Source organism: Myotis daubentonii, chromosome 8, assembly GCF_963259705.1.
Source record: "Myotis daubentonii chromosome 8, mMyoDau2.1, whole genome shotgun sequence".
Taxonomy (NCBI): Eukaryota; Metazoa; Chordata; class Mammalia; order Chiroptera; family Vespertilionidae; genus Myotis; species Myotis daubentonii.
The window spans coordinates 75,757,636-75,770,075 of record NC_081847.1 but is presented as its reverse complement, the minus strand read 5'-3'; the positions used below and the strand labels follow the sequence as shown (position 1 = coordinate 75,770,075).

Sequence of the window (12,440 nt, the reverse complement as noted above, 5' to 3'; positions counted from 1 at the left end):
GGGTTCTCTAAGTATTCAAAGTGGGGATCCTAAGGGATTCCTACATAATGGAGAGGGAAAGACAAATAGGAGTGAAATGATCTTGTCTGTTTAACTAGTAAGAAGACCAGAATGACTCAATATGGAAATAAATAGGGATATGCCCCACTGCACCAGACGAGCCATCATTTCCATTGCTGCTAATATATTTCCTGATATATTTGGGCTAAAAGAGTATCTGAAAAATATTTGGAATAGAACTCCTATCTGATCAATACTGTGATTTTCTGAATCAAGTCTTATAGTCAAAAAGATATACTTTGAGTAAAAACGTAAGGGTAGTGCCAATCCCAGAGATTGTCACAAATTTTAGATTCGGAAATCTAAGGCTCAGAATATTAAATGAACGGATCAAGGTGGCACAGCTTGTCAAGAGGTTAATTTAAGATTTAAAGCCATGTCTGCCTAACTTTGAAGCCCATCTTTTCATCCATAGCAAGAAATCCCAGCAGGAAGCTACAGAGAGAACTTAGGACTGTGGACTTGCCTGATCTGACACACATTTGAATTACTGTATGTCCAGAGTCTGACAGACTCTCCTGTGGAAGGGTGTGAGCTCTGTCCTGTCTACAAATAAAATGAAAAATAAATGACTCTTTGGTCTGGCAGCTCAAAAAAGTTACTATTCCACAAATTTTCTTGACATCTTAGTTTGACATGTTTGTGGCTTTCATGCAATAATGTTAAGAAATAGATGTCTTCCTAACAGTTGACATTGAGTATGGACTCAGGGCTGAGCAGGGGACTAGTAACTATTCAAGCCTCATTTTACAAAAATGAGCACAGGGGGTGGAGGGTGGGGGTGTTAGGTGACTGTGATTAGAAGCTACTATTGTCATCTAAAAATAAGAGAATCTTGTTGATTAGAATATCTTTATAGCTGTTAGCCTACAAATGGATGCCTAGGCATCTCTCCACCAGGGAGTGTGAGGTTGTCAGAGAATGGGAGTGGCAGGGGAAATTTCACTGCTCATAGCAAAATATGAGAAAGCTTATTAGCCAGAACTTTAGAAAGAGCAAGGAATTTAAAGTCTAATAAATCTGACTCCTAATCCCTACTAAATAAGAACCTCCCTTTCCTTTTGTGTAAATGAGAAAAACACAATAGTCATCTTGGAGGAGGAACATTCTAGCAGTTCTGAATCTTAAGATAACCTGAAATGACAATTACATTAACTTCTGACATGAACTAGGGATTCATCTAGACCAGCGGTTCTCAACCTGTGGGTCGCGACCCCTCTGGGGGTCGAACGACCCTTTCACAGGGGTCGCCTAAGACCATCGGAAAACACATATATAATTACATATTGTTTTTGTGATTAATCACTATGCTTTAATTATGTTCAATTTGTAACAATAAAAATACATCCTGCATATCAGATATTTACATTACGATTCATAACAGTAGCGAAATTACAGTTATGAAGTAGCAACGAAAATAATTTTATGGTTGGGGGTCACCACAACATGAGGAACTGTATTAAAGGGTCGTGGCATTAGGAAGGTTGAGAACCACTGATCTAGACTGTCTTTACTAGAGACCCTGTAACAGTAAAGTTGTAACAGATGGGATGTACAGAGCAGTTCAGAGGTCAAGCCCTTGGTTTATAAAGCTAAGCCTCATTTTCCTCATCAATAGAATAGAAATAATGATAGAGTCTACTTCAGTGATGGCGAACCTTTTGAGCTCAGCGTGTCAGCATATTGAAAAACCCTAGCTTAACTCTGGTGCCGTGTCACATATAGAAATTTTTTGATATTTGCAACCATAGTAAAACAAAGACATATTTTTGATATTTATTTTATATATTTAAATGCCATTTAACAAAGAAAAATCAGCCAAAAAAATGGGTTCGCGTGTCACCTCTGACACGCATGTCATAGGTTCGCCATCACTGGTCTACTTCATACTTCTTTAATAAATGGAGCTACTATCAACTCAGCAGGTTAGCTATGCAATCAAGTGTCCTGAGGCCATGAACAGACTATGCATGCTACACAATAGGAAGCTTGTACAGACAGGCTATAAAAGCAAGGATTAACGGACTGGCAGATTACTCATTCATTCATTAAATAAATCTGTGCACTAAGTAATAGGCACTGTGAGCAATGAGGAGATCATGGTGTACAGACAGACCTGGAGTGTGGAGTCTAATTAGAGGACAAGTGGGGGAACAGGAGACAAGTAAACAATTAAATCTCTGGTGAGAGCTGTGGGGGAGGACAGTCTTCCAAGACATGTTCAGAATAGAACCTGATCTTGGGAGGTCAAGGAGGCCTCTCTAAAAATAACTTGATTCTGAGTAAACATCGGAACTGTGCTGTGGGGATGGGTGGGCAGGGAATGGTTAAGATATGACTGAAGATGCAGGAAGAAGCCAGTCATAAAGGCCTTTGAGGAAAGATTCTCAGAGAAGTGACATGATCAGATGTGCATGTCTGAAGGCTCGCTCTGCATGCAGCACAGCATGGGGAGCGGATGGGGGCGGGGGTATGAGTGTATGTGAGAAGACTAGTCTATTTCACCAATCCAGGTGAGAAATGACGGTGCCTGGATATGCTTTATGAAGAGGAAAAAGCAAACTTAGAGAGTTACTTAAAATAAAGAGCTTGCTCTGGGGTTCCTGGTCCCAACAGTTACCACCTAAACAAGAGAGCCAAAGGAAATTATCCTATATAATAAAAGCCTAATATGCTAAGTGTCTGGTCTTCCGTGCAACCAATCAAAGCATAATATGCTAATGATATGCTAAGGCCACTCAACCACTCGCTATGACATGCACTGACCACCAGGAGGCAGACATTCTGACTGGTAGGTTAGCTTGCTGCTGGGGTCCAGCGATTGGGAATGAGCGAGAGGGGCCGGACATGCCCTGGAGCCCTCCCATGGCCCCTCCCCAGCCCTGCTCGTGCACCAGTGGGGTCCCTCGGCCTGGCCTGCACCCTCTGCAAACATGGCTGAGGGAACCCTCCTCCCCCGACTACATGAATTTTATGCACCAGACTTCTAGTATTAGATAATTCTCAATCTGAATAGCAAGACCACAGTTATAACCACAAAAACACAATGCCTAGCAGTTCCCAAATATCAGAAATGGTGACCTAAGCTCCTGAGCTTTTTAGGCAGGATGATAAAGGAGAAGCAGATCCCTGCTGGGGGCGCTGGTAACAATTAGGGACCCCGCTGAATGACTAAGAGCTCAGGTACAGCAGTGAGGAAAAGCCGCCCCCTCACCCATGTTTTCTCCTACAGATGAGGAAGGGGAAACAATAACTGATATATGTGACTTTCTTTGTCACTTTATAGAGTTGTGGGCAAGTCTTCCTAATTAGGCCACATCCTACAGAGACTTACTATTCCATACAGCCTTCTCAGGCACCTAATAGAGTAACAGAGAAACCAAAGGAGGGAATGGGAAAGTCAGTCATTTCATCTGAAGAAAAATATCTCTCCTTGAGGAATATTTAATTTAGCAAATATCAACATATGAGTAAACCAAATACAAGTCACTGTCAGTAAAGATGTTTGTGTAGATCACTGCTTAAATGAACTTCAGTTAATTTTCTTAAAGGATTAATTAACTCCTAGCAAACAATTATCCACCTGAGGTTTATACTTCATCAACAGTAATTATTTGTTTTAAGTGTATTCTTAATTTATAATAGCTCTCATTAATTTTTACATTAATCACATTATATATTATACTATTATTGCATGATTATAAACTGTCTCCTTAATTGGATTAGGCAGATAAACTATAAGGTATGTGAGAAGGTAGGGCTATAACTTATTCTTTCTTTATACCACTATAATCTAGCAAACTAAATAAGCTTTAAATTGTTATTAATGGGTAAATTGCTCCCAATAATTAGGGTATGAAATGATTAAATTTAATCATGGTTATATATACATATTTAGTGTGAGCACAGGAAGGAGAAGGTATAATATGTGACTAAACTATCTTTGCAGATGCAATGAAAGATTAGGCAAGAGAGTAGAAGTGGTAGATCATGAAGTTTAAGGCTAATCAAGGAAGGAAGGGAAGCCATTTTTGGTAGTTCCCTCCAAGTTTTTCTCATGTGAGTTTAGGAATATTGGGGGAATACATGACAATAATAATCCCAAATAGATGTGCGTGGGGGGCAGGGGTTGTGGGGGGAGTCTGGGAAAGGCCAGATAACTCTGAACTTAACAGGTTGTTTTAATGATGGACTAAGCCAAGCCTTTCCTACATTAGCTTGTAGTGTGAAATCTCTAAGAAGGATGCAGAATAAATAATGTTGGGCCAAAAAAAATAAATAAATAAAAAAAATAATGTTGGGCCAAGGTACTTTTAATTAACATACCTTTCCAAAAGAGTACTTCATGAAACAGTTTGAGGGATTCTAAGTTTGTGGAAAATTCTGAGATTCTTGGAAGAATATAGTCTTATTATGAGATCAGAGTCATATACCACTTTTTCTCAGGCTCCTTCCTCATCCCTTTCTGCACCTCGCTACAGGTAATGAACTTGGAAATGGAGTGAAATGGGAAAGCCTAAGCGGGATCTGGGGAACTAAGGCTCACCGCTAGGGCTTCATTTTGCCACCTGGGATACTTCCCACTGGACACAGAACCGACGCTTCCCAGTCATGGTTCTAAGTAAGACCCAGTTTCTCTCCAATAACCCGGGGCTGCAGCTTCTCACAGAGAAAATCCTAAAATTATGTGGATTTATTCACTATTCTGCATAAATGTCTATATTATATAGCATTATTTCTTTTTTAAAACAAGATTAAGAGACACAAATTAAAAGTTAATTAAAGTAATGTTTAAAGTTTCACAGTGTGTAATTCTTTTTGCATATCTGAATAAGTCCAAATGCCACAACTATTTTTAGGATAAATTAGAAGTGTATAAAGTTACTGGGTTGAAAATGATAGCAACTAGTTTTTTTAATCATTAATGACAAACGGTGTAGGATATTATTGGTGTCACAATTTAAAATTTACCTCTTTCACTGGCATCATCTACTAGAACAATTTCTTCTAGCATGTGTCTTGGTGAGCGATTTATGACACTATGGACAGTTCGCAGAAGTGTGCTCCAGGCCTCATTGTGGAAAACAATCACCACACTTGTTGTAGGAAGATTATCTGGATACACCTTTGTTTTACACCTAGAGACAAAGCAAATGCCTTTATAGAAAGTGACTGTTACGATAGCATAATGAATGAATCTAGACTAGAATGGGCAATAGAACAAAAACAGTGTGCTCTGGTGGTGGGACTCTTGGTAACTTTTCATTTATTTAGATTTTGGTTAATGTTGCATATTTAAAGAATAGTGCCTATTTAAAGCTATATATTTAAATTAAAATTATTTTAAAGAGGTCAACTGTATGCTTACAATTAGGCACCTCTTCCTGATGAATGTCTTCTGTTGATTCAGTTTAACGGAGAATGTACTTAAGCTGTGTCATCATCCCAAACTGAATTTATCTCAAGAATCCAATTGGACCAAAAAAACAAAACAAAAAAACAACAGAATCACTAGGATCTACACAAATATATACCTTCCACAAAGGGGAGAACTAGTATTTACAGAATATCTATGGTGTACTAGGCATTAGGCTTCCTAATAATTCTGTGAGGTACTTGGAGCTACATTTCACAGCCAGCGGACAGACACAGCCAGGGAATAGCAGGGCCTGGCTGAGGACTCCACAGTCCATGCTCTGCTGGCCAAGCTCACAATGCTGCCTCCTCAATACTGAAATACTAACATGCATCTTGTTTAGTAAAGACAATGTCTAGAAATGCAATTATCAGAAAGACCAAACACACTAAAAAATATATGCACACAGAATCACTACCACAGTGGGCTGATGCTATTAATGGGAGTGAGTTATATACTGGAGTGGAGTTGGAGTTGACTGAAAATCCCTGTTTTTAAAGAATGAGTCAAAACACAAGTGATTTCACTTATGGCCCCTATGTACAACACTGATTAAAAGGTGGCCTATACAATGAGCACACTCGTTATATGTGAATGAAAGTATTACTGAGTAAACTCTAATGCAGGAAATCCACTGTATGGTCTGAGAGTTAGCTTGAGCGCTTGCCGGAGTGTTTTAGGGAATAAAGAGTTAAATTTGCTTAGGATAGTGTTCCATCTCAGCAAGACTGGGCTTACCAGAGAATCCACGCAAATACCTAATAATTCAGGAATGTAGAACAACAGAAGTCCCTTGATAATTATTTTTTCTATTATTTTTCAACTGTTCAAGTCCCGCTCTACTTATCCTAACCATCTTATAGCCTGAAATGGCACTAAGAGTTGCATATACATCATCCCACTTTATCCTTACAACAACACATAAGACAGAGGTATTATGCCAATTTTACAGATGAGGAAACAGGCTTAGCGAAGTGAATAAGCACATGTAATCCATCCTCTACTCATGTCCCTTTGAGCTAAGACTTTCAAGGTATTCTTTGCCATCCACTAAATTTAGTCTGTCACTACCACTCACCAAGGCTAAGTCTGTATTTCTTAAGATGTCTGGCTACCTGCCTGACAGTGTTTTGCAATGTTACATAATTTCTCTTCTGTGTACACTCATTCAGGCAAGAGCTAACCCAAAAAGAGTGAAGGCAAAGCGCACTGGTTAAGAGTGCATTTTTGTCACAGACAGATTTCACGTGGGTCACATATTAACCATCATTGGTACAAATCATTTAATCTCTCCAAGTTTCCCCACCGGCAAACTGGGCACGCTACTACCGTTTTGCTCAACTGCTTAAATATGATGTGTATGGTGCCTAGAACATAAACATTCAATAAATGGTATCACTTTTTAAACATATGAGACTAATTATATAGAATAAAATTGCCCTATTAAGTGACTTGGAATTTGTCTTAAACCTGCTTTGCGAGGATCACACATTAGAAAAGTTATTCTTTGATTGTTACTTCTATTTAATGCTTCTTAACACTGGAGCAGTGTTATTTTTTCCTTCGGGAAATATGCCCTCGGAGACCCTGCAAGCAGTAAAGGTTCTTGGCAGGCACAGGGTGACCTGGACATGGCCGGCTACACCACAGGTCCAGGCCAGGCTGAGAACAAGTGAGGCTTTTCTGGATTCAGAAAAGAGGTGAAGAGCTGCACTCTAGGGGCTGTCCCACACTCTTCATCTTTCTATCCCTGGGAACTAGTCTGAAAATCACCTGCTGGCCAGCTCTGTCCAGCTTAAACAGAGGGATAGTTAAGTATTAATCTATTTCTCGGTTAACATTTCATCGTGAATACACTTCAGAAGTCAGACAGCGCTTAGTAAAAGAGAGTGGAGATGGGAAAGCATGCTTGGAGTCAGCTGCTCCTGAGAACTGCAGCTCACTCCCTGAATGGAGGCCTATATTGCAGGTGCCAGGAAGTATTCAAAGTACTACAAATCCGCACACAACCCTTGTTATTTTCCTTAGGGTACACATCAGGATCATGAGGTACAGAAAAGTCAAGCAACTTGTTCAAAGCCATGGAGCCAGTAAACAGCAGAGCCAGACCTAGACCTTGCCACTATCAAGATAGTAATAAGACACTCATCTAGATACAATTCAAAAAGTGAGACAAGAATAACAATGGGTTAAGAGGCTCTAGTACAGGGGTGGGCAAACTTTTTGACTCGAGGGCCACAATGGGTTTTTAAACTGGACCGGGCCGGAACAAAAGCATGGATGGAGTGTTTGTGTGAACTAATATAAATTTCAAAGTAAACATTATTACATAAAAGGGTACGGTCTTTTTTTTTTTTTTTTTTTAGTTTTATTCATTTCAAACGGGCCAGATCCGGCCTGCGGGCCGTAGTTTGCCCATGGCTGCTCTAGTATATACATAGGAATAGTTCCAGGTGAATAGATCGGAGGAAACAGTGATGTGGCAACATCTGAGATTATTACTAGAACTGTTCTAGAACTGAAGAATAATACGCCTGCTCGGATCAAAAGTACACTATGTGCACAAGCATGTAGCTAAAGATAAAGCTAGGTTCCAAACTAAGAGACAGAAAAACACAAATACTAGCAGAATGGAAAATGAAAAAGGTGGTAAGCAGAAAACAAGACTTATTAGGTTGAACTTTATGAAACTGTCACTTTCATAGATAAAAAAAAGATGAATATCAACTTTGTATGGTTCAACCTAAAAGGAAACGATATCAATAGTCACAATAATTGTAGATGCATCAAATTCAACCCATTATAAACAATGACTATTAGAGTGAATTAAAAGTATAAATCCAGCCATTTAGTAGAGCTACACCTGAAACAAAATCATACAGATGGCTGAAAGTAAAAAAAATAGAAAAAAAATAGACATACCAGAAAAATATTAAACAAACTAAAAGTGGTATAGCACTATGAAAACCAGGGGGAAAGGAAGTTAATAAAGATACAGCGAACACGGGGTTAAAAAAACCCAACACCATGAATTGTCTTAAATGCATTCAATGATGCAGCCTTGAAAGATAAACTAACAGAATGACTTAGAGATACTGTCAAATCCACAATAAGGAAAGAGAAGGCTACTTTTTCCAAAAAAATTTCTGATTAGTAAAAAAAAAAAAAGAAGAAGAAGAAAAAGATACAAGACACTCTACCTGGTCTTCAAATAATAAACTATAAGGGGAAAAAGAAGATGAGAGGGAACCTGCAGATTTAAGAGACCTATCTACCAGCTGTAGATATGTGTAGATCTTATTTGGATCCTGATACAAACACTATAAAATAAAGGTACACGACATCACCAGGGAAACTTGAACACTAACTAGGTATTTGATGTTATGAAGGAATCACGGTTAATATTTTTTAGGTATGAAAATGGTACCATGATTTTTCTTTTTTTCTTTAATAAGTCCCTATCTTTCAGAGACACATACTGTAATATTTACAATGCTAGGCCCTTGGCCTGGGACTGGGGAGTCTACTTCTAACCTCACTCACCTGGCTGATCACAAAAGGCCACACACCAGAGGGCTGCTCTGGTCATGTCAGGAAGCTTACCCCAGAACCAGTGACCCAAGTGAGAGTAAAAGACCAAATTGGAACCCACAGTGCATTTTATAACCTAATCCCGAAAGTGATACTCTATCACTGGTTCTGTGTTCTACTGGTCATACAGACCAACCCTAGTACGACATGGAGAGATAGGCACAGGTATCAATACCAAGAGATGGAGATTGTCAGAGGACATCTTAGAGGGTATAATATAAGACTGTTAGGATGGTTGAAGCAGGGTAATGAATATATGAGGGTTCATTACACTATTATCTCTATTTTTGTACCCATTTGATATTTTCCATGATAAAATATTTAAAACGAGTATAAAAACACAGAGATGGAGCAAGAAGGTATAAAAGGGCTACTTAGAGGTAGCAGTGACTGTGTGCTCTCTTCTCTCCCATAAGCACCCAATGGTTGGCCAGGACTGTGTATTAGCAGCTTGCATGAAACAGACTCTTTTTAAGTATGAGGGGTCCTCAGCAAGCCCAAAATTCAGTGCACCAGCTTATGTATCATACCATTTAAACACTGTTCTCAACAGCTTAATTAATAATAGTCAAAAGTGGAAGCAGCCCAAATGTCTACCAATGTGTAAATACACTATGGTATATTCACATTAACAAACCCCTACACTGCCATGAAAAAGAATAAACTTCTGATATATACAACAACATGGATTTCAAAGACACAAAAGAATATATACTATATGGATCCATTTATGAAAAGTACCAGAAAAGGACAAAAATCATCTATGGTTAGAAAGGTCAAGACAAAGGCTGCCTCTCGGGGTGGGAGCACTGGAAAGGAACATGGGAGAACTCTCAGGTGATAGAAATGTTCTGCTTCTTGATTTGGAAGACAGAAAGGTATATGCATATGTAAAGATTCAGTAAACTGTACACTTCCAACTGCATAATTCACTGTTTTAAATTGCAGAAAACTTAATAGAATCTTTTTTAGAAAGTTGATACTATGACTGTTTTGGTAATAATGAAGTTTAAAACCCCCTACCACCTTAATCTATTAAGATAAACAATTATTTTCCAAAGCCTAAAATATATGGTCCTAATGATCACTAGTAACTTGAGGTATTATCTTATCAGCGTTTAATTATTTTTAAGTGGGGTAAGTAGTAAGTTAGTGATATAGCATTCACTCTAGGAGCAGTCAACACTAATGTGCAACTGATTAGGAATTCAGAACCTACTTTTCATTCAAATTAAACACTATCAGGACCATCCTGGATACTTACCCTTCTAGCCTAACATCAGGTAAAGATCTGTTGAGTGCAATCATCTCGCTTGCCATTAAGTTGAACTGATTGATTTTAAACATTTCTTTCATCTTTTCTTGATCCTCTTTAGGAATGACGACTGGTTTTCCCATTTCTCCAGGACCTTCATGAGGCTTTTGTACTGGCTCTAAAACTAAGAATAAGGAGGAAACTTAACTAACAATTTTAGAACAATCAATTCGTGCTTCTTTTTAATAACATCTGAGCTTAAACAGTGCCTTCAACAACGAGAGCCATTTCTGAGCTCAGGTCTCCCAGCCTGCAACACCTCCTGGGAGCTGCCCTGTCCTCCACTTCATGCCAGGGTTATGACTTGAGACCTTCTCACCTGCACTACTCACCTGAATCACTGCATTGCTGTGTCACATCCATTCAAATATTGTTACCACATTAACCTCCCTAAAAGCATAGGCTTCACTATTATTCTCATGGTCTTCAAAAGTCCAATCTTTTCAATGTGAAATTTAACCTAACCTGCCAAACAAACCACTTGCTAGGCTCTCCACCCACTTCTCCCCAGTACTTCATCCTCAGTCAAATAGCAATTCACTACTCTCCCCCCGACCCCCAATGCCTCATGTTTTCTTGCTTTGGTGCCTTTGCTCACACAGGTCCCCCTCCATTGGCATCTCCTTCCCACCCTATCTCTGCAACACCTTGTCTTTCAAGGCCCAGCTAAAGTGGCTTCCCTAGCTTCTAGCTTTTCTGAATCTGTGCATTTACTACTCTTGGCTACCACATCATTTCATCTAAGAGTTCTTATGTCTCTAACCAACTGCTACTACTTTATTTTCTTACTAGAGGTCCAGTACACGGCATTCATGCATGGGGGGGGGGGGGAGAGCAAGGTCCCTCAGCCCAGCCTGCACCCTCTCACAGTCCGAGACCCCTCGGGGGATGTCGAGGGAAGCATGGGCCTAAGCCAGCAGTCAGACATCCCCAGAGGGGTCCTTAGCACTACTGGCGGAGGCAGGAGAGGCTCCCGCCACCATTGCTGCATTCACCAGCAGTGAGACCAGCTTCTGGCTGAGCGGCGCTCCCCCTGTGGGAGTACACTGACCACCAGGGGGCAGCTCCTGCGTTGAGCACCTGCCCCCTGGTGGTCATTGTGCGTCATAACGACCGGTCTTTCTGCCGTTTGGTTGATTCGCGTATTAGCCTTTTATTATATAGGATTTTTAGTAATTTTTTATTTATTAAAGCTGGGGACAGTGAAACAAGGAATGGCTTAGGATAGAAACAATAGGAGAGACCTATGCAGGGCTGCTTTGGCTCTAGAAATGCCACAGTAAAGAAGTGAGCCAAGCCCTAACTGGTTTGGCTCAGTGGCTAGAGCATTGGCCTGCAGACTGAAAGGTCCCAGGTTCAATTCCGGTCAAGGGAATGTACCATGGTTGCAGGCACATCCCCAGTGGGGGGTGTGCAGGAGGCAGCTGATCAATGTTTCTCTCTCACTGATGTTTCTGACTCTCTATCCCTCTCCCTTCCTCTCTGTAAAAAAGAAAATAAAATATATTAAAAAAAAAAAAAAAAGACGTGAGCCAATAGGGCGCTGCTTTAGCTCACTGAAAAGTCAGAAAAAGGGGGCCGTGGAGACAGGTTCAGGGGGGTGGCCTGAGATGGGCTGCCGCTGCTCCGCCAGTTACAGGTTTCATGAAGACCCTTAGAGTTTAGGAGAGAAAAGTAAAGATGTGCACCTGAGAGGGAAGAAAGTTGTGGGTGTGCTTCCAAAAGAGAGAGGGCCCAATTGCTATTTCTTACTACAATGATTGCTTAACCTGCCTTATCATACCCCACAAGGTTATGATCTCTTTTTAGCTGGGTTTTTAAAATTAATTTGTACCTTCTGTGGAATTTAGCAGTGTCTTATAGGAGTTTTATAACTGTATTCTGAACTAATATGTGAGTAAAAGTGAAATCCTATAATTGATAACAGTAGACATTATATAAGCACCATGCAAGGTGGAGCATCATGAAAGATAATTCTTATCAGAAGTAATGTTACACCTTGATATATACATAAAGAGTAGTATTTCAGATCCATAATCCCACAATCTTATTCTTTGT

At 39.8% G+C, this 12,440-nt stretch overlaps 1 protein-coding gene across 5 annotated transcripts in view; it reads right to left on the bottom strand.

The window, feature by feature from the left end:
- The window catches only part of GALNT1 (polypeptide N-acetylgalactosaminyltransferase 1), a 78,547-nt gene that overhangs the window by 22,056 nt on the left and 44,051 nt on the right, over positions 1–12,440 (bottom strand). For 4 of the 5 annotated variants that reach the window (XM_059707101.1, XM_059707099.1, XM_059707102.1 and 1 more), the window contains 2 exons: positions 10,332–10,506; positions 5,032–5,198 (listed from right to left, as the gene is read on the bottom strand). In XM_059707101.1, the coding sequence (XP_059563084.1) occupies positions 5,032–5,198; positions 10,332–10,506 (342 nt within the window). Of the gene's footprint in view, positions 1–5,031; positions 5,199–10,331; positions 10,507–12,440 lie in introns of those variants that run through there. The other variant, XM_059707103.1, reaches the window with a different exon arrangement.